Source organism: Oculina patagonica, chromosome 1 (genome assembly GCF_052425735.1).
Source record: "Oculina patagonica isolate OP01 chromosome 1, crgOcupat, whole genome shotgun sequence".
NCBI classification, from domain to species: Eukaryota; Metazoa; Cnidaria; class Anthozoa; order Scleractinia; family Oculinidae; genus Oculina; species Oculina patagonica.
Genome location: NC_135758.1, coordinates 41,322,464 through 41,346,458, shown reverse-complemented (window position 1 = coordinate 41,346,458; position 23,995 = coordinate 41,322,464). Strand labels below are relative to the sequence as shown.

The 23,995-nt window shown below is 38.7% G+C and overlaps 2 protein-coding genes and 1 long non-coding RNA gene across 3 annotated transcripts; 1 reads left to right on the top strand and 2 right to left on the bottom strand.

The window, feature by feature from the left end:
- Positions 1-1,923: 1,923 nt before the first annotated feature.
- Positions 1,924-5,553, bottom strand: LOC144630580 (uncharacterized). Its single transcript, XR_013566577.1, has 2 exons — positions 5,066-5,553; positions 1,924-4,036 (listed from the first exon to the last, which is right to left on the bottom strand). It is a non-coding gene; the product is annotated as an uncharacterized LOC144630580 (long non-coding RNA).
- A 1,148-nt stretch (positions 5,554-6,701) lies between these two features.
- LOC144630890 (uncharacterized) lies at positions 6,702-21,700 on the bottom strand. The gene is made up of 11 exons (XM_078489260.1): positions 20,177-21,700; positions 18,007-18,083; positions 16,788-16,899; positions 15,548-15,626; positions 14,384-14,416; positions 13,291-13,397; positions 12,537-12,714; positions 11,452-11,535; positions 10,553-10,621; positions 9,340-9,422; positions 6,702-8,823 (listed from the first exon to the last, which is right to left on the bottom strand). The coding sequence occupies exons 1-11, from the start codon at positions 21,585-21,587 to the stop codon at positions 8,738-8,740; spliced, it is 2,319 nt and encodes a 772-aa protein (XP_078345386.1). The 5' UTR covers positions 21,588-21,700; the 3' UTR covers positions 6,702-8,737.
- On the top strand, positions 7,320-8,325 carry LOC144631182 (histamine H2 receptor-like). Its single transcript, XM_078489591.1, has one exon. The coding sequence runs from the start codon at positions 7,320-7,322 to the stop codon at positions 8,322-8,324; it is 1,005 nt and encodes a 334-aa protein (XP_078345717.1). The 3' UTR covers position 8,325.
- Positions 21,701-23,995: the final 2,295 nt, after the last annotated feature.

Sequence of the window (23,995 nt, the reverse complement as noted above, 5' to 3'; positions counted from 1 at the left end):
TGTTCATATTTTCCATTTTCTCTTCAGTCTTCTCAAGAAATGCGCTGAAACTGTAAAATTGAGGCAGACCCCAGGCTTATATGACTTTTTTGGAGGGATTTTTTTTTTCGAAGGCGGGGTACGCTGGGTCTATAATCGGAAATAGTTTTTCGTTTGAAATTTGTTTGGGTTAATATTTGAAAGAATGTTGCGTCTCAAGTTTAAAAGGTCCATACAAGAATATTGGGCAGTAAAACTCTCTAAACACAAGGAGATAATGGCCGTTTTCACACTAGAAGACAGACAAATCGTCTAGACGGACAAGCCGTCTGACAATTTGTTAGTCTAGTGTGAATTTAAGACGGCTTTTTGACGACTTGTTCGCCTAGACGAACAAGTCGTCCTCAAAAAATCGTCTTCCCAGACGGCCAAATCGACGGTCAGATTCAGACGACTTGAAACGTCCAAAATCGTGTCCGTCCCGTTTTCACACTAAGACGACTTGTCCGTCTTAGACGATTGGTCCGTTTTAGACGATTTGTCCGTCTAGACGATAGCCGGTCCCTAGTGTGAAAACGACCAATGTCGGCGAGTTCTAGAGTCCTTAAGAAACGTTAAAGTATGATAAAATACAACAACAGCGGGGAAATTGTATCTTTCTTTAATTTTTGTATTTATTATACAATTTTTTAACTCTTATTTTTTTGGGTTGAGCGGTTTTTACATAAGCCCTGGCTCAGAAGATTGGGAAACCACTTTCCACGCCTTTAAACTTAAAAATAGAATCTTATCTTCTTTAAGATCAAAATTTAAATGAAAACTTGTCTTATGGGCCGACTTAAGGCGGGAGGGTACACATAAATTTGAATGAAATTTCAAGAGGTTTAATTTATTAAAGAAATGGTAGAGGAAAGAAAATTATTTTTGGAACACCATCCATCTACTAATTCTAATTTTAAAACTACATTAAATCTTTAGTATTTCTTATTTCTTTAAAATTTTCTGATCTTTTGAGAAAAACTATTTCCTCCCAAACATACCCAAAAATCACCCCAAAATTTACAAGACATCCAGAAACATAGCTTCTTGTAATGAGCATAGGGTTTTTGGATTGCTTGAACCCGAACGAGATATTTCAAACGAGATTTTTCCGTTAACTCATGTTAAGCAGCGGAAAAACGGCCTTCAGGTGCATGCCCGCATTAATTTTTTTTTGAAGTGGGGATGGGTGGGGTGGAATCATGGGCGGTATTTTAAACGAGGGTGGCAGAAGGGGCGATGGGGACTTGTAATGGAGACTTTCCCCGGGGCGGGAGGGACTCGCATATGAAAGTGACGGGGATGCTTGTCGTCTCGCTTAGGGGTGTAAATTTCGGATTTTTGGTCTCACTTAGGGTGTTCCGGGCAAAACGCCAATATTTTAAGCCATAATGGTCTCGTTTAGGGTTACACAACGAAGAAATATAAACAAAAATAAATTCTATTCTTAGTTTTTTGGTATCTTTTAGGGGTCAAGAAAGGCTTGAGCCACACCCAGATTGGTCTCTTTTAGGGGTTCTTTTCAAAATTTCCGACGAGCATCCCCGTCCGTTTCATATAGGAGTCCCCCCCCCCCAGGGAGACTTTCACGGTAACGCCTCTTGCCATAAACTCCTTCAGCAAACACATGCATGTATTTAAATCCATGCTTTCTGAACTAACTTCATTTTATGTCTATAACGTCTGGAATATATTTATTACCCAACTCTATATTAAGGAGAAAACTCATGTGCAGCCACGAACATTTTCTATTACTCATTGAATCGACTGCGGTGAAAGGGTCTGGTGAAACTCACATATAAAGGTGGAGAGTCCCTTAAAAGTGCCAGAGTCTAGCACTGTGCCAGGGTGTAACTTAGTTTCACTGCCCCCCTTAAGAAAAAGTACTAAAACCGTTGCACAACTTTTGTAACAAGTTTAACTCCAAACGATTTGTATTCCTAGTTTAACAATAGTTGAAAATGTACATGAGGGCATCATGAAGTACAAAGTCAGTACAGATTGCCTTGACAATAGCTCCTCTGCTTCAAACTATAAGAATTTCTTTCAGAATTTTTTCTTAAGTTGTCATTAAGAGCCAAAGCAAGATAATCATGGGTTACTGCCTCAATCCCTTAGTTTTCAATATTTCAATGACTACGAATTAAAATCCATTATTCAAGTTTCCTATCTACATGTACATCCAAGAGGTGATCCACCATTTTCTATTTTATGCCAGTAAAGTGCATGTATATGAGCGTGATTGTTCTACATTTTCAACCTTTGAATCATCTATCCGCCTTCTGGCTGCTAATGTTCTTGCAGTTCCCTGTTTCTAATACTTGTCTACAGTTACTTGCAAACATTCCAACCGGTAAAACAATAAAAACGCATTGGTAGCTATTCTATGTTTACTAGAAAATGCCTATAAACTTTGGTAACTTAGTCCAAAGTAAGGCCGGTAGCTATCTTTGTTTGGAATGAAGCTTGCTAGGAAATTATTTTAACTTGGCAGAACCGAGTTTGAACCTTAGAAGATGCGTTAAGGTATTTTCACTTATATCTACCTGCAATGTATTTGACTTTGCCAATGAAAGACACAACATTTGTTTTTTAGCAAACCAGCTGAAAAATTTAATGACAATCGATCAAGGGTTAAAGTATATAGTTTTAAATCAGGAATCTCCTAATAGAATCAGAAAGATGGAATGTTTGCATAGCAATGAGTACTAGCCAGAAGCATATCACATATATGCTTCTGGTACTAGCACATAAACCGTTTATTATATATGTTACTCTAACAACTATAATAATTATAATATTTCCATTTTATCAAGGGCTACAAGCCTCTACTCATTATACTTTTCTCTATTTATAATATCTTCTAGCATCATACAATTTTTTGGTTCAACAGCCACATTTCCAAAGGTAGCTAACCCTAACCCTAACTTAAAAATCTGATGAGAAATAATTTGTCTGAGATGAATGATTTGTCATGGAACTGGAAATGGAACATGTGAAAAATGCTAGATGTGCAAAACTTCTACTAGACATTCAAAACCACCAAGAGAGGCTTTAATTTCATTTCTCTGATGATTTTGTTGCCACTTGAAAACTGAGCAGGCACATTATTCATCTGAATTATGCATCTGTTAGTTGTCTCATAGACACATAAAGTTGTTATGTTCATCCAACATTTAATTCATCTTATTTTCCTCATTCATCATCATGATGAAAAACCCCTAAAATATATATACCGGTACTTGTATTTATGTCTTACAAGATAAATATGGCCTCAATTTCTAAAACTTATATCTACATGAAATAAATTACCTTCTTGACGTTCCATACTGTCAAGAAAGAGGACTGACATTGTCAAGTGACCCTATTCAGCGGAATGGCAGAATGACAGAATGGCGATAGTATATTGCCCCCTCTAAGCAAACTGGGGTGAAGCTTACTACAAGCAAACCAGGGATGAAGCTAACCACAAGCAAACTAGTGGCATTCTATCATTCCGCCATTCTGCTGAATAGGGTCACCTACATTGTCCCATTATGGCCCTTGTGCTTGGCTAACAAGATACATGTTTATGTCAAACTCAGTGCCAGAAACAGACTTGCGTATAAGGTGAGGGTACAGGTTGACAATACACCTGACTGACCATTTTTTGACCCTATGGACCTCATATTTTTGCCAAAGAAAGGGGTCTGGCCTCTTCCCCATGGATCTATTTACTACATAATAATTATTAACTACAACATAGTATATTATTTACGTCTTAAGATTGTCCTTTCCAAGATTCTAGCCAATGTCGAAGCTCCTCAAGGTCATATCCCCAAGGGCCAATGTCCCCCTCATAAGCTACTCGGCCATCATGAACTATGTACAGTCTGTCAGGGAAGGCAGCATAAGACAGCAAAGCTTCATTTTTAAGAGTGTCAACAACAATGGGTGCTAAAGGGTCAAGTGATGCTAACATTTGAGCAGCCTGTAGACGATCCTCCAAGTTCTTGTGGTCATTGATAACATAATTATTCTAAAAATGAGGAATGAAAATAATGGGTTAATTTTAAAGGGGATGTACATGTGATTTGCAAGCTTGGTCCCAAACACCTTTGTTACTTTCAGGGGTGGTAAATGGTAGAATACGAGACTAGCCAAGTCGCGAGTCCCTTGTTGAGACCCAGGGCTCCTGGTCATCAGAAGAACCGCAAGTCTTCAAACTACAGTTTGGTCAAATTTGAGTCTCTGCAGGTTATAGCAGTCAGCTCGTGACAAACAAGCTGGGCATTGTCACAGCCACCTACCCTTCCAGTTGCTAATGCCTACTTCAAAACATTTTAAAGCCTCCGAAATATGTGTGTCAAAATTACTGCTTATACCCTCCCCAGTAAGAAACATGCCACAGAAAGATGAACCAAATTTTGGGTTCGTTAATTGCAAGGGCAAAGTAATTTTGACTTTTTACCGTAAATGAACAGATCATGGCTACTAGCTCTAAAATATTAGCGTTCTGGAGACTCCCACCGAGTCGCATGATTCAGAAAGGGGGGGGGGGGAGGCTAATTAAAAAGGTTTTAAACGGGGAGGCTCTGCCCCGAGGTCCAACCCGTTACCCTTTTATATACCATTTTGACAGAAAAGGTACCCCTTTCACATACCTAAATGAAATGACATATACCTAAAACAGGAAGTCTTATTCTCATTTTTATGTAGTGTTTAAAAAATTAAAATGATACAGCCATAAGGTGCGTCTGTTCGAAATTTTATAATTAAAGGCCCCTTAAAATACTTAAATGACAGATTTCCCTACCCTTTCACATACCTAAACTTTTGAAATTCCTACCCTTTTATATACCTGAAGCGTGAAAAATGCACCCCTTTCGGGCGGGGCCTCCCCATATAGGCCATTATAGGGAGTGCCCCCCACCCCCCTCCCCGGGCGTCTTGGTTAGTCTCGGTTAATCTCTTACTTACTAAGTCAGTGAGTAAACTAAATAAGATGTAAACTGTTCAAGCCCTGAAAAGAAACTGGGAATTTTAAACAAGCCACTCTCAAGCTTACCTTGATTCTCCATCCTTCAGTGGGATGTCCTTCTTCAGTGTAGACAATAAGGAAGTCTGCCACCTCAGAGAAATCTTTGACAATTTTCCTGAATTCGTGCAAGACTTCAATAAAATAATCTCAAGTACAGCTACCAAAATTGAGAACTAGGGGCCGGCTGAGCTTCATAAAGTCTAACAAACAACGGGATTCGCCTTCCAGAGTAATCACTTTACAGTTTGGAGCCTTCTCTCCAAGCTTGGCTGTGTGTTGAAGAGCCAACAGGTCCTTAAACACGTGATACTTCAGCCTCTCCCAACTCAAAGGATTCTCGGAATTTTGAACAACTTTTTTCCGCTGGAAAAGGTACCGAGGCCATTGAAGAAGGAACCAAATAATGGTCCGAAAGAAAATGAATAACCAGCGTATATAGTAGTACATTATTCGATGGAAATGTGCTGATTACATAGAGCATAAGTTAAAGGCGAAGCTACAAACGTCGGCCATATTGAAAGTGACCGCGGAGAGACACTGGGAACGAGGAAGCTCGAAGAAGGGCTGGGAGTCTGGGAGTGTCAACGGTCTTTGTGGGGAGGTTCAAAAATTATTTCTACAGCCCGGTCCGGTACGGGGAAGGTGGTGGCGGCGGTGGCGGTTGTGGATGGGCAACTATAAGCACTTCTTTTTCTTACGGAGAGTAGCCTGTTCCAGGCTTACTCTCCCCCAACTGCCGAGAGCCTGTAACAGGCCATACCTAAAGTAGCTTCCTAGAGTTTTACAGAACGTTGACTAGCGGTAAAATGGTAACAGTACTGCAGTGAGTCCATTTCGGAGGAGCCTAAAGGGGTGGGAACTGGGATTTGGGCAAATTTTCAATGGAAAATGGGATTCAGGTCAGTGGGACTGGGAATCACAAACAAACGGAATAAACAATACAACTGGGACTGGGATTTGGAAAAACGGGAAAACAGTAGGCTTGGAAATGGGATTTGGGGAAAATTTGGGCTGGGAAATGCCACCCTTCAGGAATATTACAGAGGTAATTGTACCAATAATAAATCTCGAGGAAGAAATTTAGACGGCAAATGAAATTTAATCAAATTAACAATTATCATTGCTATCAATCAAAATTTGCTGAAAAAAGGAACTACAGAAAATTTTTGGGACAATGGAGGATACTCATGCAGTAACAAGTAGGAATTCAATCAAATGCGCACGACACGCGCTCAAACGCGGTGAAAAAAAAAAACAGGGCGGGAAAAATTATAACGCGCGCTACTAGAGCCAATCACATTCGAGAAATTTGTTGTTTACAGTGGGACCCCGCCAACTCGCGATATTCCGAGGAAAAAGAAAATTTGTTCGATAGCGATGGTTCGTTTGAAATAACGGGGCAGGCATATTTTCCTAAAATATGGATACAGTACAGTATAACAACGGCTTATTCTTGTGTCTTCTCTATGTCTGAACTAATACTTGAATAGGTAGAACATTACTGTAAAATCGCAGACAAACAATACAGACGCTGTGAACAGTCTAAGCACAGTGCGACTGTACTATTATTGTCATTGCGGGGGTCAAGGAAAATTAGGTCAAGCAAAACTGCAAACAGTTCGAGACAGCGGGGTAATTTTTTCTGTAAATGACTGGAAAAAGATACGAGCAAATACAAGGGAAATTTAATAATTTTTTTTCAGATGGCGGGCCCTAATGTGACAAGCGGTAAATTTTACCAATTATCGACTAAGTAGAACACTGCCGATTGAATAATTAGTTTTCTAAATTAAATCAATAACTCGGCTGAATAAAAAAGGATACAATATTTATTTGAATTGATGAAATCCGGTTAAGTTTGAAGAGTGTCGGCTAGAACAAAGCAAGCAATTCAGACATCTCGAGAAAGTTTTCGAGATGAGACGAGACGAGATGAGCGTATTAGTTTCTATTGACTTGACATCTAAAACAAGCTGAAACAAAACGAAGCTAAAACAATATCGGGAGTAAACGCGTCGTATTAAAGTTTACTCAGTATGCTAAGCCTGCCAGCTTCTTTATCCCAAGATAAACAGTAAGATTAAAATGTTTTCAGCACCTGACCCTAATGTAAATTTAAGCGGAAGTCGAGAGGACGAGTAAACAAAGAATGATTGACAGAAGTAACGCACAAATCGACGAGTACAAAGCCCAAAGGTCCACAAAGTTACATGCAGATTTCAGGGATTATTCTCAAAAATTGGTCGCTTTTCTCGGGCTATAGTTCGGGGGTATATTCAAGATGGACGAAAGATCACACTCAGCTCTGAATTCTAGTAGTCAATCCGAGAAGTTTGTTTGCGACGACATAGGATCATTGGGACTCAAAATGGTGCCCTTCAGCCCAGCTGTCCTGTTTCGTTCCGTGTCTCTCGTCTTGTGCGTTGTTAACAGTGTTCTGTGTCCATTGACAGTTGCGGGGAATATCTTGGTTTTCGTGGCTGTACTCAGAAAATCGCAACTGAGAACTGTGGCAAATACTTCCATTCTGTGTCTGGCGTTCACGGATTTGATGGTGGGTGTCTTTGTTCAACCTTCGTACGTTGTTTATCAAGCAAGCAAACTGACTTCGAGTCCTGACAGCTTTCCGTGCGACAAGCTTCTTATCTACTCCTTCTCTGGGGTGATATGTATCTGTATGTCGTTTCTAACACTGATTCTGATCTCGCTCGAAAGATACATGGCGGTATTTTATCCGTATCTTTACGTGGCAAAGGTCAACTCTAAACGCGTCATCGCGGTTACAGTCACGGTCTGGGCAATATCGATTGGAATATTATTAACTGTGCGGTTTTTATTCGGGATAAACAGCAACGAGGAAACTGGAGTTATATCTTTGGTAATTATCACTAACTTCCTTGTCACTTCTTTCGTATACTTCAAGATATTCAGATTGGTGAAACGTTCCAATGCCCAAGTCAACGTAGAAATGTCACAACAAACTTCGACATCCGAGGGCGAGCCTCCCTCTCAGATGAACTCAAATCCTCGTGAAGCGAAAGCCTCAAAAACGGTTGCTTTTGTGGCAGGGACGTTGTTTTTGTGTTTCACGCCGACTTTGTGCGTCACCATAGTGGATCAAGCAAGACTGGCGCGGAGGGATCTTCTATATCACGTGATTTATCCAATTGCTGAGACAGCAGTTCTCTTGAACAGCTGCGTCAATCCGGGAATTTACGTCTGGAGAAATCGAGGAATCAGGCGGAGTCTATGTGAACTCTTAAGGAAATGTAAGCTAAGCAGTTAGTCTGATCTTACTAAAACTGCTCGATTACAGATGTGCTCAAAATCTGAACTACACGCATGTTTCACGGAAAATTACTCGCTACACACTAATCCTGTCTTAATTTCATTTCTCGAGGAATTAGAGATCTTTTGCAACTAGGTGTTTTACGTACTTTTGAATACGCGAATGGATTAAAAAGTTGACGAAAACTTTTTTAAAAGATAGTTTCCGTAAAGCTAATGAAATCATTAATGTCTTTTTCCCGCTGTTGATCACGTGACTGCCAATGGTGGACGATGTCTTTCTGACCGCCATGTTTGCACAAAGCTGTGCCTCGTCTCTATGGAAACGTCAGTTGCTGTTGATTCTGTTCTGCTTTCTTACACGGTTATTTTAACGACAAGAAGTTCTGGGAGACATCAAAGTTGTCAATACTACTCTGTCTCGTTATTGGACGTTCCAGCTTGAAGTTTGTCTCTCAAAATTTGGCCATAGACGCGGTACAAATAATCAACAGTATCTGAAATGAATAAATAAACACACAAATCAATTAATCAATCCATCAATCAATCGATCGATCATCGATCCAATCAAACGAACAGTCAGTCGGTCGGTCGGTCAATCAGTCGGTTGGTCGGTCAGTCAGTCAGTCAGTCAATGAGTGCGTATGAACATGACTGACCGACCGAACGACCGACTGCAGACTGAACGACAATATGTCATTTGCTCTATGATTGCCGGCGTAGTTTGGAAAGCACACAAGAAATTTATAATTTGATCAAATACAATAATGTCAACATGTACTCATTTCTTTCAAATAGAATATCAAGGCTATGGACAAGTGCAGGTTTATGTTAATTAAGCCTTCCCCACCAAGTAAGGGGGGGGGGGGGGGGGGATTACAGCAACTGAAAAGGGTAAAGGGCTTCGATGTCCCACCAGATTACCAAAACCGTAGCACAACTGACAGGGAAAAGGAATATTTTAGTCACAAGAAGTTAAAACTGCTTGTGATTAAAAAGCACATATGACAAACCTTCAAAGCTCAATCGTTGGTAGTTGGGAACGTTCTTTTTTATTTGTGACCATTTTTGGCGAAGCCACTGTGGCGAGTAGTCGCTGCAATAAAAACATTAACTTAAGATTACTGGATGTAAACATTAGCAGATGTCTTCCTACAGAAAACTAGACGTGCATATCACTGTAAAACTATAAGGAAGATCCAGTAAAATACAAAAATAAATATCTGAAAAACGTGTAAAATTTTATTTCCTAGAGAAGAAACTTGACACGATTCTCAAAATTAAATCACCAGCCTTAAAGGGGCTATGTCCGGGTATTTTAGGTCACCCATGCCCCTTTTAGGCCTTTCTGTGTTTGTTTTGAGTTCTCCTACAGTTGTAAGCCGTTATTGTGATATTTCAGTTAATTTTATGACCAGTTGGTCAGTGCCGAAATTGCCTAAAATTACGAGACATACCTTATTAAAGAAATATAACGAAACATTTTAACAACGCGAACAAATCACGCGATAAAAAACGCGAATTTAAGAAAAGTTCTGGTTATCGCTATAGTAAACAAGTTTACATCAATAAAATAACGCGAAATCGCGTTAATAACGTGCATCGTTAATTTCCTATAATAAGGTAGCCCCTTTAACGTTAGTAGGCACAGTGTCGTCAAGAAGGAGATGATGAGAGGTTACAACTGTTTTACCTCTAGCTCATCATTCACCATCACTTACTACACGCGTGTAATGATGCATTATTTCGAGTTCGACAGCCGTGTTTTTTCTTGTAATTTCAATCGATGTTTCATACAGTACTAAAGTAAAGTAAAGTAAAACTTTATTTACACAGGGTTGCCCATTCATCTCTAAAGCTGGTCTCCATAGGGGCCCTGTATCTTAAAAAAATAAATTTCATCAAAGAATTTTCATGAACCTATTTACATTTAAAAAGCCTAATAAAAATACAACACTAGAAATTAAGAACTACATTAAAAGCCACAAAATACAATACAAAATCACATTTAAAGCCTAAAATAACAATTAAATGTCAAAATTATGATAAAAGGAAAATATTAATGTCTTGCTCAGCGGCAGAACGTTTGAATGTTTTCAGCTTCACAATGTTTAAAAGGAGTTTGTTAAAAAGTTTTGCGCCAGTAAAAAGAAAGGTCCGTTTCCCAAAACTTTGTTTAATGTTTGGTAGGGATAGCCTCATACTTTGTCTTGTGGAAAAACTCACATTTCATACTCAGGTTTCACGTCATTCCAATCCAAATCACACTCTTCAGTGACTCCTGAGTTATATATCCTAACAGACAGAAAAAAAAACAACAACTGTTAACAAATACAGTTTATCAACAGACGCCAGAGCAATCGTTGTAAGTCTGAAATTTATAGAAGGGGGAGAGGCCGTGACCCATAATGGTTAGTAGGGGACCTTCAGATAGCAATACGAGTACAACATTGAGTACGAGCACGACTTTCGAATTTTTAACTAGTTTACGTTAGCAAAGACCTCACTTTTCCCTGTTGCTGACCAGTTGAGTAGGAAATTATCGGACAGGGGTACAAAATTGGCGTGGAACATATTTGAAAGCGTGCATGTAAGCACTAGGTTTAAAATAACGTACTCGTACTCCGATCTGAAGGTCTCTTCTGACAAGAGGCCTAGGTTTGAGCTCTGCCGTTGTCACTATGTGTTCTTGGGAAAATATTATTTACTTTCAGACTGCCTTTCTCCACCCACAAATATAAATGTGTGCTTGGCGAATTGTCAGGGAAGCCTGAGATAAATGCTCGGGGAGGGGGGGGGGCATTCCACCCGGGGGCGGGGTGACTGTGATGAACTAGCATTCCACCCGGAAGGAACAACAATGCTCCTAGTTGCTTCATACTTAGACTGTCCACAGCCTCTCTATTTTCCAACGCAAAAAAGCGACAGAGCGAGAAGGGGAGGGGGCGGGAGCAAGCGGAGAACTTCTCATTCCAAAGATGGCAACAACAGTTACTATTGAAGGCAATTATGAAATTAAATTTCCATTACTGAATTCATTACTTCGCTGTTGGTAGGTTCACATAATTCTATGTTTACCAGCAAAATGCACTGTATTAATTTTTGTAATTAACAAGTCTTCTCACCTTGTTATAAGTTTGAGCTCATGATTTTTCGTCCACTTGCTTTCTGTCTTATTTTCAGCCATGCTCCAGCACAACCCGTTTAACCTGATTAAAGAATGCATAATGGAACACTAAATCAGGGGAACAAGTGATCAAAATTCAAGTTCTCTTAATAAAAACAACGCATAATTTAACAAACAGGTGATGAGAATAAAGAAAATCATCAGCTTGGAACGTACAATACAGTCTCAGAACTACTGTTAACATTAAAGGTCTGGACACACTAGGTGACAAGTCGCTGCAACACGCCGCGACAACAAGTTGCTGTGACATGTCGCCTCGTGTGACATGGTGTATTCTTGCGACAATCTATGTCGCTGCGACAGAATTTTGTTGCTGCGATGTGTCGCACGAATTCAAAACAAGTTCACATTCCCCTTCTTCTAAAGTCGCTGCGTATGCACTGAACAAGTGCCTTGTCGCAGCGACTCGTTTTGAAGCAGTACACACGGAGCGACTTGTCCCAGCAACCTGTCGCTGCGACTTGTCGCCTAGTGTGTCCCAACCTTAAAACAAAATGTTTGACATTCTGTAAGGTTGGGTGACAGGGCTTATCCTGGTTTCCATAGTGTGTAGTGACCAGCAGTATCACTCTTCTCCTCCCTGGATGGGATGTTAGTCCATTGCATGGTTACTCCTTCTCCTCCACCCCCCCACCCCCCCCCCACTCCCCCCTTTCACCCAGCTAAGAGAGACACTGTAAAAGTAAAGTGACTTGCCCAACTAAGAACACAACACAATGACCCTGGCCAGGGCTGGAACCTGGACAGCTTGGTCCAAATGGAAAGCACACTAACCATTTCAACCACTGTGCCGCCCTGGCAATCTGTACGGAAAGGTTATTTTTTACCCCATAAAAAAGGGACAATAATTACAGTATACATGTAGGATGTGGTGAGGAGACTTATAATGTTAGACTTTCTCTCATAATTGTAGCAATTAAAATTGCTATAATGAGAGAAAGTCAAACATTAAAAGACAACATTAAAAAGAAGTTGTAGTTGTAAGTTTGAGACTGAAAGTGCTACATGTAGAAGCATTTTTACCATTTTTTTCTGCACATTTCTGCACCCCTGGTCTTGACCATTTGGGCCACGCCTTGCCAGTCAATTCCATGAAAAACTGGCTGCCCATCAGTGGTGTTGGTAACAAAATGCACAGCTTCTTTAAGCCGTTTAACCTCATCATCTGTCCATTTTCTGTCTTTCTGTTCCTGTTTGTCATCTACACATAGTAATAAATAAAACAAATCCTCAATTATTAGATGCACACTCTAATATAGGTGTTTTTTTTTTTTCAAATAAAAACCTAAAACAAAAAAAAAAACACTATAATGGTCATTTAGTGGCAAATAATAAATTGATACAGTACAGGCCAATTGTAAATTGACAGTCACTTGAAACCTGTATGACTTTACTGGAAACTCAAAACTCAAAACTTGAAGGCATCCAGCCTTGAACTTCAATTATCTATTTTCAAGTTTTGAGTCCATTGATTCGGGTGGTTCTGGATAAAATTTTAATAAGTAATTTGTCAAGTACAATAAGTTAATTAAGTTAAATCTTAAATAAGATAAACATTTTTTAACTGTCATTTTTTACACTGCCTGGAATCAAATATCTTAAACAATGTCACATTTGAATGCATTTTTGTAATAATTATTAACAAAAATAATTTTATGCTCTTTTCACAAACGGCATTTGTTTGTTAATTGGGTGAAATATTTATTTAGCCAAGTAAAGAAAATGAAACATTGTCTTCAGCAAAGATCACTCCCTGGTTTGCATTATTTTTACTAACCTTTGCATGTGGGTGGTAGTTTTGAAATCTTGCGGTTTACAGACATACGACTCCTGTCCATCAACTGGCCAATAGTAACCCAGTCTGATCCATGTATTGCATGCAATCTGTGTAACAAAATATACACTATATGATACAATCAAGTAACCTGTATTGTGTGGTTCCAGATTTAAATGTCCATACTCCCCCCACAGAAGGGATTGGAAATTCCTGGGGGTTGGGGGGGGTTCAGAGACCAAAAACTTTGAAAACATAATTTATATGAAGCTTAATTGGAATTTCCAGAGGGGTGGAAGGGGGGGGGGGGGTCTTAGTTTGGAAAAGTCCCTTCCATGTGGGAGGTATGGATAATTTTTGGAACTACACATGTGTCAAAATGCCACCAATCAGTGTTAATTCAAGACAATTTTGACTTACAACAGTCGAACCTCTCCTTACGGACAACTCTATAACACAGACACCTTGGTCCAAAAGAGACCAAAATTCATACAACCTCTACCTCTGTAATATGGACACCTTCATGATATGGACACTCTTCTCTGTTTCCTTGGTGTCCGTATTAAGAGGTGCAACTGTATTTCTATGGGAATACAAACTTTATTTTGGGAGTCAAAAAAAGGTCTTTTGGGGCACATTCTAGGAACTTAAGGATACGGATCACATATAAATTTTCAATTCTGTTTGCACTATGATTAGCTAAAATGCCATATTTTAACAAATTGTGTGTTAAATCTATATCATTCAGCATAACTAATAGAGTCTAAGCCAAAACCATAGTATTTAACTGCCACAAACACTTTAGTTATTTGAGAACAGTTGAAAAATGTAGAAAACGCTTGCCCATGGTTTGCAGTTTCTAAAATTCTCGTGTTCTCAAACTCGTGTTGCTTCTCATTACATGACTGTAATCCAGTCTGGAAAACATGTATGTTACGCCGAAGATCTTCGGCGTGGAACTCGATAATTTACGCCACTTCTGGCATATTTCATAGGGATTTGGCGTAAAACTTCGGCGTATCAAATACGAACTTTCCAGTGTGGGCATGGCTTCAGCTTCTTTATTTGTTAAAATTAATAGATAATAGTCCTTTACCTTTTCAATTCTTTAACCTCATCTTCAGTGTACCTGTAGTAAGAACAAGAAAATAAGAATAAAGCTCTACAGCATTTTTCCCTTACTACAGCTAAAAGTTGACAACACCATTCTTGATTTTAACTGCCAGACTGAGTATATGCGGTGGTTTAAATTTATCTTTGGTTTAAATTTTTCAAGCCAGTTTGATTTTCACTTTTCATTGTCTCAAATTCATTATCATATTCTGAAACAAAAGGAAATAAAAATCAAACTGGTTTGAAAAATTTTAAACCAAAGATAAATTTGAACCACAACATTTACAAGTAAGCACCAGGTTGAAGTAAAGACCAAGTCCACAAGGTCTTGTTTGACATACAAATACCGGCTACCCTTGTTGTTCCACAAGGTTCCACATTTCTCATGAATCATATTCTCATATTGTACCTTTAACTAAGATAGCAGAACTGTTCAAAACATGTCCAAATTGAAAACTAATGTCTTTAAAATTAAACAACTTTTTTAAATAACAGTTACATACTAGGCTTATTAACCAAGGAGAAGAAAACATGGCGGCGTAAACAAATAGGATACACGTAGCAACGCGAGATTTAGCATTTGCCTTACGGATCTCACGCTGCGTTTTCTCTGGACTCAATGAGGGTCCGATATCAAGACAGCTTTTGAATTTTATTTGAAGACGAAATACAAAAGAATTTTGCTGTGTTTGACTGAATTTTCACTCAAACTGCGAAGATACAATCGCATGTTGTAAAAACTTAAGCCAATTTATGTAACATTGCTATCAATGCGAGGTCATATCGACTTGGGTTGCAGAGCGCTAATCATTAACGTTGCAAAATGGCGCTTGTAGCAACCAACTTTGGTTTAGCTCCTAAGCTAAAAGAAGCCCCATCTCTTGTATTTGTGTTAACTTCATTAATTAATAACTTTGAAAAGAGTGAGTTTTCAGGTATGGTTTATTTTTGAAGTTTGAACAGTTCTACTACCTTAACAAAGACATCTACAAAGTTGAGTGAGGTAAAATTTATAACACTCCTGGCATTGAATTGAGAAAATATAGTGGGAAGAAAACACACTGACACTAAGTCTGTAATTCAATATGCACCCATAAAAAGTTAATACATGAATGTACACATTCAAATGTATGTTCTTGACACTAACCTTCCAACATAATTTGTCTCGTCAAAAATTCTTGTTGCACATTTGTAGATTGAGAACAATTCTCTTTGAATGCCTTTTCCTGCAAAATGGTTGATGAGCATTACCATAAGTAGAGTCAATAGCCTTATTCAACCACAATTTGTTTATTGCAACGTAGTGTGGGGAAGCGGTAACAAGGGCCTTTCTGAAAAACTGCAAAGGCTTCAAAACCGCGCAGCTCATACCCTAATGTCTGCAAGCTATGATAGTAATTTAGATTATTTGTTCCGGACACTGGGGTGGCGAAGACTCTATTATCAAAGATTGGAACAGAAGTCTATCCTAATGTATAAAACATTACATGGTATGACTCCTGATTATCTGAGATCAAGATTCGTAGATCGTGACGATGTTAGTGCTTATCGTTTAAGGAATACCGAAAACAAATTAGTTCTTCCAGAACCTCGAACTGATTATCTCAAGAAAAGTTTTTCGTACAGCAGAGCTCAGTTGTGGAACAACTTACCTATAGACCTAAGACAAGCATCTTCACTGGCCAATTTCAAATCTAAATTAAGTCGGTTACTTATTTTCGCGGGACTTAATTTTCGCGATTTTCGCGATTTTTTGAAAATCGCGAAATTAAAGACCCGCGAAAATTTATTTCAAACGTTTTCTATTGTATTTTTTATGCTAATTAGGTATTTTTGGCCTGATCGCGAAGATTAAGTTCCCGCGAAAATAAGTAACAATAAGGTAATATCTAAATTTTAAGTAAATTTTAGACATAGCCTCCATGAAAAGCAGACTTTTCTTTTTTTTTTTGCGCAACAATGTTGTGTGAAAAATTGGACACCCCGTTACATGAGCCAACTTTCTAAATATTTGTCATCTTGCGTTGCGAGTTTTTGACTTGGGTTCAAAAACTCAGGAGGTGTTGCTGAGTCAAAAGGTGTGCAAAAAATCATCCCCGGTACCAAGGTGTTCGATTTTTCGCATAACATTGTTGCAAGTTGTCCAGTGTAACACTGTCTTTATACCAAAATACATGTACAGTTGTATTACAGGCTGTATGTACATGTACAAAAAATATTAATTTTTAAATTACAAAATTAATTTGAAAAAATATATTCCAATACATGTTCCTCCTCAACAGTACACTCAACTCCACCTTTTACTGATATTATTTTTAAAATTACATAGTGAGAGACTTACAGTCTGTAGCAGATACAAGAGATCAGACTGTTGGGTTTACACTTACCAAGTTCTTTACAAAAATCATTGCTTCGGACAAAACGCTTCCAGTACTTGCTTTCCTCTTTATCCATTCTTGAATGAAATAGAAGTGGGTTGGGGTCTGCCAGATTGTGACGCTAGTAAGAAAACAGAGACAAACTTGGTTTAAGGTCGCGCAGGACCCTTGCTCATTAATAAATTCATTAGCCAAATTTCTTAACGGGGTGCTATCTTGTAAAGCTAATTAATTCGCTACATTTTGAACATCGATTCCTCTAAAATTTATCAAGGATATTAAGGGATGATGGAATTACATCATGATTGCCCTTTTACTGAGAGATGACCGTTTACTGTAATGTTACAGGCTCTTAAAAGTTTAACTGCAGATAATGCGATTTTGTGTCCAAGTTTTCGGCTACAACAGCGCACCGAATTAAATGATTATATAACCTAGTGATGAATCATAACCTCTTTTATGTTATGACAAGAACAAAATTTTTGATTTCAAAAACTGCTAGAAGTTATCTGCTTCTAAGAGAGTAAAAATGTGAAATCTAAACTTTGAAACGTGCTATCTTCATTTTGAGAACGAAATTTCAAAATTCGCTCTTGTCATACAACAATAGAGTGCACCAAGTTCATGTTCCTCGCGAATCAACTCCTGAAATTCTATATCGGCGAAGAAAACTTGGACACAAAATTGCAGGATTTTCCGCTTCCGAAGACCTTCCGAGTCAATGTTTACCACCGACGTGCGCTACCGGTATGTTCGCAGCTGTGAATCTAATTATGATAATTCGCTTTGTTTCAGGGCACGGTACGCAAAGCTGAGAACAATTCCATGTAATTACTTGTACAAAGAACTTTAAGAAAAACATTGTCATGAATATTTTGTTTGTTGTCGGCTTCAGTCGTCGCAGTTCGTGCATACTCTTTAAATAAATACATACATAATGATCTCAAGGGTCCTGCGCGACCTTAAATCTATTCATACAACAATTTTACAATTGTATAATTGTACAATTGTATTCAGGTTTGAATGTTTATTGCATTTAAGATGTGATACACACACATGAAAACAGAATTTATAGGTTACAAACAAAATTAAATATTGAACTTGACCATTGCATGAAAGATCACACAATGTACAACCATACACACAGTAGAAACAGCAGTACATACATGTACATGTACATGTATGTAGTACAATACTTATCAGTCAAGAAAAGATCATTGTACTGTACCTCTAAAAAACAAGCCATATTGAATTTTAACAAGTCATGCTCCTGACTGGACCACTTTCCTTTCTTTACTTTGATTCCTACAAAATTAAGTAGCATACAGTTGTAAATAGGCCATCCCAATAAAATGTTGTGATTGCCATCACCCAAACAACCCAATATTTTTAAAAAGAAAAACAAATCCAGATTGACTGTCTGAGAAGCAAGTATTTTAATTAACAAGTACATTATCCAATCTTCTATTGCAAAAATTTAACACATTGAGCACATCTAAGTGATCCTTGGTCAGGTCTGCAAATACCTCTTGAAATGAAAATTTTCGTCAAAGAAACTAAAGAAACTTCAGAAACTTCAGCCGTGGTAATTCCTTTTCGCTTTTCCCATAGAAAATTAATGACTTCAAAGGGAAGCCTCGAGCCATGGTGCCCATAGTGCTGGAGTTTATCCTGGTTACACTTAGCATTAAGCAGGTACATGTAGGAATATTTCTACTCCCTGCTGAATGGGATGCTAGTCCATGGCAGGGTACCCCTCCATTATTATGTTGCCGGTACCCATTTATATACCTGGGTGGAGAGAGGCATTATAAAAGTAAAGTGTCTTGCCCAAGAACACAACACAGGGACCCTGACAAGGACTTGAACAGAGACCGCTCGATCCAGAGTCCGGTGCACTAACCATTAGGCCACTGCGCCTCCCATGCACATAAATAGCGACCTTCAGATTTGACTACAAGTACGAGAACGAGTACGAGTACGACTTTGGAATTTCAACACAATTTTATCCCCCAAACTATAACTCTTCTCTGTTGCTGACTAACACATAAATAAACGTTAGGGATAATTTTGGTGTGATAAGTGATGATAGGAGACACACGAATTCGGTTTGAAAACTCCTACTCGTACTCAAGTTCGTACTTGTAGTCCAATCTAAAGGTCGCTAATAACTGGAATGAAAACTGTCTTCCATTGTAGATCATGAAAACATGCTATAATGTACTGTATTCATATGTATAAATTTCTTTTTTGCTCACAAATAATTTATTTTCAACTATCATTAGAAGTTATAAATGAACAATGCTACAGTGTAAAAGCCATATTTGTTATGTTACTCTCAAGAACACATCTAACTACTGCTAGCCATGGACATAATGATCGTACGAGCAAAGAGAATTTACATTTCAGGGCTCAAAATAATTTTTGGATACTGACCGGTCATGTTGACCGGCCAAATCAATTTTTGCTCGGTCGTGTCTCGTTTTTGACCGGTCAAAATATTGAGTATTTACTTTGAAGCATTGCAATAGCCTATTCTGCCAAAAATTTCGCCTCATAAGCTAAAACACTAGTTGTTAAAGAGTATAAGCTTAAATGTTAACTTTTGATCGCTAAAAGTGTCATTTTATTATCTGTTTAGCGTATTTACAGACGTGGATGTTTCCTGTTTTATTTAAGCAAACCGCTAACAAATCGGCAGAGCGTGACCGTCTCATCTGTATTCTACACATTTGTGACTGCAAGCTGCTATGACATTTTATTATTTTACTGCAAAATTTCAAGAAATACTGCAAATAAATTTTTTTGTGTGGTTTTTTATTTGAAAGCTGTGTACGTGACCGGTCAAAATGGCCGCAGAACCAAAATTTTGTCCGGACAAATCATCATTTTGGCCGGACATTGTCCGTTGACCGGCCGTTATTTTGAGCCCTGCATTTTGATAATCACAACAACTTTGTAATAAGAAAGTCTCCTTACTTAGCGATCAGGCTTTCCATAAGACTCTTGGACACAGACTCCCACAATTTATTATATTTAATTTTACGTTTCTTTTTTATTGCCCAACTGATTGAGCCAATTTCACAAGAGAGAGAGGACAATAGGAAACAAAACATTTGATGGATTTTTTTTATAAAAACACAACTTTCATGAGAAGGAAAGGAAAAGTTTTCTGTTACATGTACAGTCAACTCTCGTTTAAGCGGACACACTCGGGAGGTCGTTTAGTGTCCGTTAAAGCGAGGGTCCGTAATAGCGGGAGTCATTTCCAGTCAAACCTTATTCGCTAGGGATCTGGATTTTGTCCGTAATAGCGAGTGTCCGCAATAGCGGGGTGTCCGCAAGGCGAGAGTTGACTGTACCGGTATGTTCTTTCAAATCTTACATGTAGTACTGACCTTTCTCAGTTAATGCATTTAACCTTTCCTTTGGAAGTGTCCATGTTTCATGGATTTTATTAGAAATTGCAGTTGCTTCTCTCAGCTTTGTTTCATCCATTTTTATATTTGATACCACTGCTGGCTCAACTCTTGACTTTATGACTTCAGTTTCACTGTCATTGCCATTTGCAAGATTAATTTTATCCACAGCTATGTTCGTCGTCAAATTGTCTGTCCTTTTCTTTCTCTTTTTCTGCTGATGGTCCTTTTCTGTAGATACATGTTCTTTCCCAGATAGAGATGACTTCTTGGAAACATGGGTGGTCGACTGGGGAGAATTTCCAGGAGAAATTTCAAAACTATATCCTGTTGGCTCAAAAGTGCTTGATTCTGCAGAAGTATGCGCATTTTCTGTTCTTTGATTACAAGAGAAATCACTTTCATGCATCTCAACATATTTTTCTCTGTCTCTACGTTTATGAGACTTTGACGTTTGCACACTCTGTTTGCTTTTTTTGACAACCCCTTCAGAAAATTCGGTCTGGGATTTACGTTTTTGTTTCTTTTTGATCTCCTTATTACTTAAAATATTTGATGAATCAATAACTCTTGATTTATCAAGTTGAGTTGCACAACTTTCTCCATGATTTGAGTTCGCTGCCTCAACATCAATTTCTGCGTGTCTTTTCTTTTTCTTCTTAGCTTTCTTCCTGACTTCATTATCACTTGAAACGATTGATGAATCATTAACTCTTGACCTATCAAATTGAGTTGCAAAGCTTTCTCCATGACTTGAGTTCACTGCCTCAACATCAATTTCTGCGTGTCTTTTCTTTTTCTTTTTAGCTTTCTTCCTGACTTCATTATCACTTGAAACGATTGATGAATCATTAACTCTTGACTCATCAAATTCAGTTGCACAGCTTTCTCCATGACTTGAGTTCACTGCCTCAACATCGATATCCAAATGTCTTCTCTTTTTCTTCTTCGCTTTCTTCCTGACTTCATTATCACTTGAAACGATTGATGAATCAATAACTCTTGACTCATCGAATTCAGTTACATAGCTTTCTCTATGACTTGAGTTCGTTGCCTCAACGTCAATTTCCAAATGTCGTCTCTTTGTCTTCTTCGCTTTCTTCCTGACTTCACTTGTATTCCCATGATCATGTTTAGTCGCTGCTTCGATCGTTGTCATATCTTCCATTACTTTCTTTTTCTTCTCCTTTTTCCTTAATTCCTTGTCTCTTTTCTTTTCATGCTTATGAGAACTTTCCGCTTCATCATATTTCTTGCGCTTGCGGTGATTTACCGAAGCTTGGCCATTGACAACTTGCTGATTGTGCAGCTCTTCAAACTCGCCCATAGCTTGCTCCTTGTCAGTACTTTTCTCTAACTCCTTTAGCGACTTTTGGTAGTAACGGAACATCTTTTTTCAAGGCTGTAGGATTGATAGGACCTGGTTATTTTTATCTGCAGAACAACTTCAACACAGTTGCAACACAGCCGCCATATTGAAAATACAGGGACAGCAAAGAATCATGGGATATCTTATTGAAGCCCAGACTCCCTCGGTGTGGAGGCGGCCGGTTCAGTCCGGTCCAGTCCCTGAACTCTCACTTCCCGCGCCTTGGTTCAACCCCAGGGGTCATGAATGGTCCCTCAAAATGTCGCAGTGCTCGCAATGCTCGCAAAATTTTAGTGGGTGCTCGTTTGCTCGTGCTCGCACGTTTTTACAAGTGCTCGCATGCTCGGTTTTCAGTGGTGTAACTTTTTGAAAAGTACTCGTTGCTCGCAAGGCTAACTTTTGTCAGTGCTCGAGCTCGCAAAGAAAAACGCTTTGCTCGCATGCTCGCAAATGCTCGCAAAGACCATTTGATACCCATCAACCCCTATATTTAACAATTATCCTGCGAAATCGCGCGGAATATCGCCTGATACTTAGCCGACGAGGCCGTAGGCCGAGTTGGCTAAAATCAGACGATATTCCGCAAGATTGAGCAGGATAATTGTTTAATTATTCAACAAATTGTCAACGAAACACATTTTGCAGAAAAAAAAACTGTAATTATGCAGCGCTTTACAAGATTTCGGAATTATCTTCGCAACCTACGTATAACGCAGGATATCTGTTATGTACGGATGACAGATATCGTTAACATTTTGACCATATATGGGCAGCGCGCGCATGTGTTGAATAATAAAAACTGATATAGAGCGCCCGGAAGAGAGCGTTCATGGGCAAGACTAGTTCAAAGCACGATAAACCAATGACCCTAGACAAAAGTAGTCGTCAATAGAGAGAGAAAGTCTTTATTTAAATAGGGTTACTCCATCATATACTAAAACTGTGTTAGTCGGGTTCACATTTAGGGACATAATAGCGACAGTAACGACATCACATAACCGCAACTCCCAAACGCACACAAAAGACACTTCATGTTGATGTTTTATATATCTCCAGTGTAAACAATGCAACATACTAACGACGTAGAAGAAACAAAACAATTCCGTGTCTATAGCGAGTTATAGAAAGAAACACCGTGGAAGTTTAATTGGGAGAACGAGAAATGCTGGAGGGGGGTAACTAGGTATTTCTTATATAGCTGTGCGAACGGGAAACGGGTAATTCCTTAAGTACACATCGTGCTTTCAATCACACTACCGTTATTGGGAGGTAAGCGTTAACACACGAGTCGCATATGAGTGACAGTAGGTAGTTTTTTTTTTACTGCTCAAGGGTAATAGGTAACGGAATACAAGTAACAAGTAACCCGGGCGCTCCGGTTAGCCTGCTTACGGTCAGCCCTCAGTGTAGTGATGGGCACACGATTTATACTTCCGTCAGTTATAGGTTACCTATGTTTCATGAATCGCTATCTTTTATCTCTTATTCAAAAACTCATTAATAATTCATAAGCCCATCAACCTATCTATCAACTGGTCGATATTACGTCACGTGGATCGACTTTATATTGTTAAAACCTCTTCCTTATTAGTATGCGGTGTTTTATCAGATATAAAGTCACTGCACGTGATTTATGAATATTAATTAGCAATACATCATCTGAAACAACAAATGGTGGTGACTATTTAATGTTCTTTACACACGCAGTACATTTACTTTTGTACAAAATTAATAGTACAGTTGTTAAATACAGACTCAGAAAAATTCTGTACGTTTTACCATTCTCTTTGCACACTTCTTCGGCAAATTTAATCTGTCAAGAGTTCAATGACTCAGCCGTCGTACTGGTTATGTCAGTGTCCAAGCATTGCACTTTAGAGTTGTCAGTTCTGAAGGCGCAAGGCTCGATTGCTGGACTTCGGTTTTTCCTACCATTCTGCCATTCTCGAAAAATTTTCAAGGACCACTTTGTCCCTGCCTATGTTGACTTTGGGGTAGCACTTTCTAATAATTTCCTCTCTTCCTCGGCATTTTTAGGCTTCCGAAAAGCCCTGGAAGTGGACGCCATGTCCTCTTCGTTCAGTTCAAAACACGTGTGAGATTTGATTTTCTTGCATACTTATTTTCTACGTAATATTTTTTTCGTATGCTAATTTCCAACGCCACAGAGGCATCGATGATATGAACTCTATTGGGACACGCTTATTTAGGAGTGTCTTTGAAGCCGTTCAATAAACTCGCAGATCGTGCTTCATCAAGTCTAAAACACTCGGCTGCGCCTCGTGTTTTAAACTTGATAAAGCACTCCTGCTTGTTTATTAAACATTACTTCATGACCTGTAAAACGATCGATCGTGATTATAGATCTCTCTGTCCCGGCTGTTGATATTTATTCAGCGCATCGTCACAACCAGGCAACGTAAAACGCT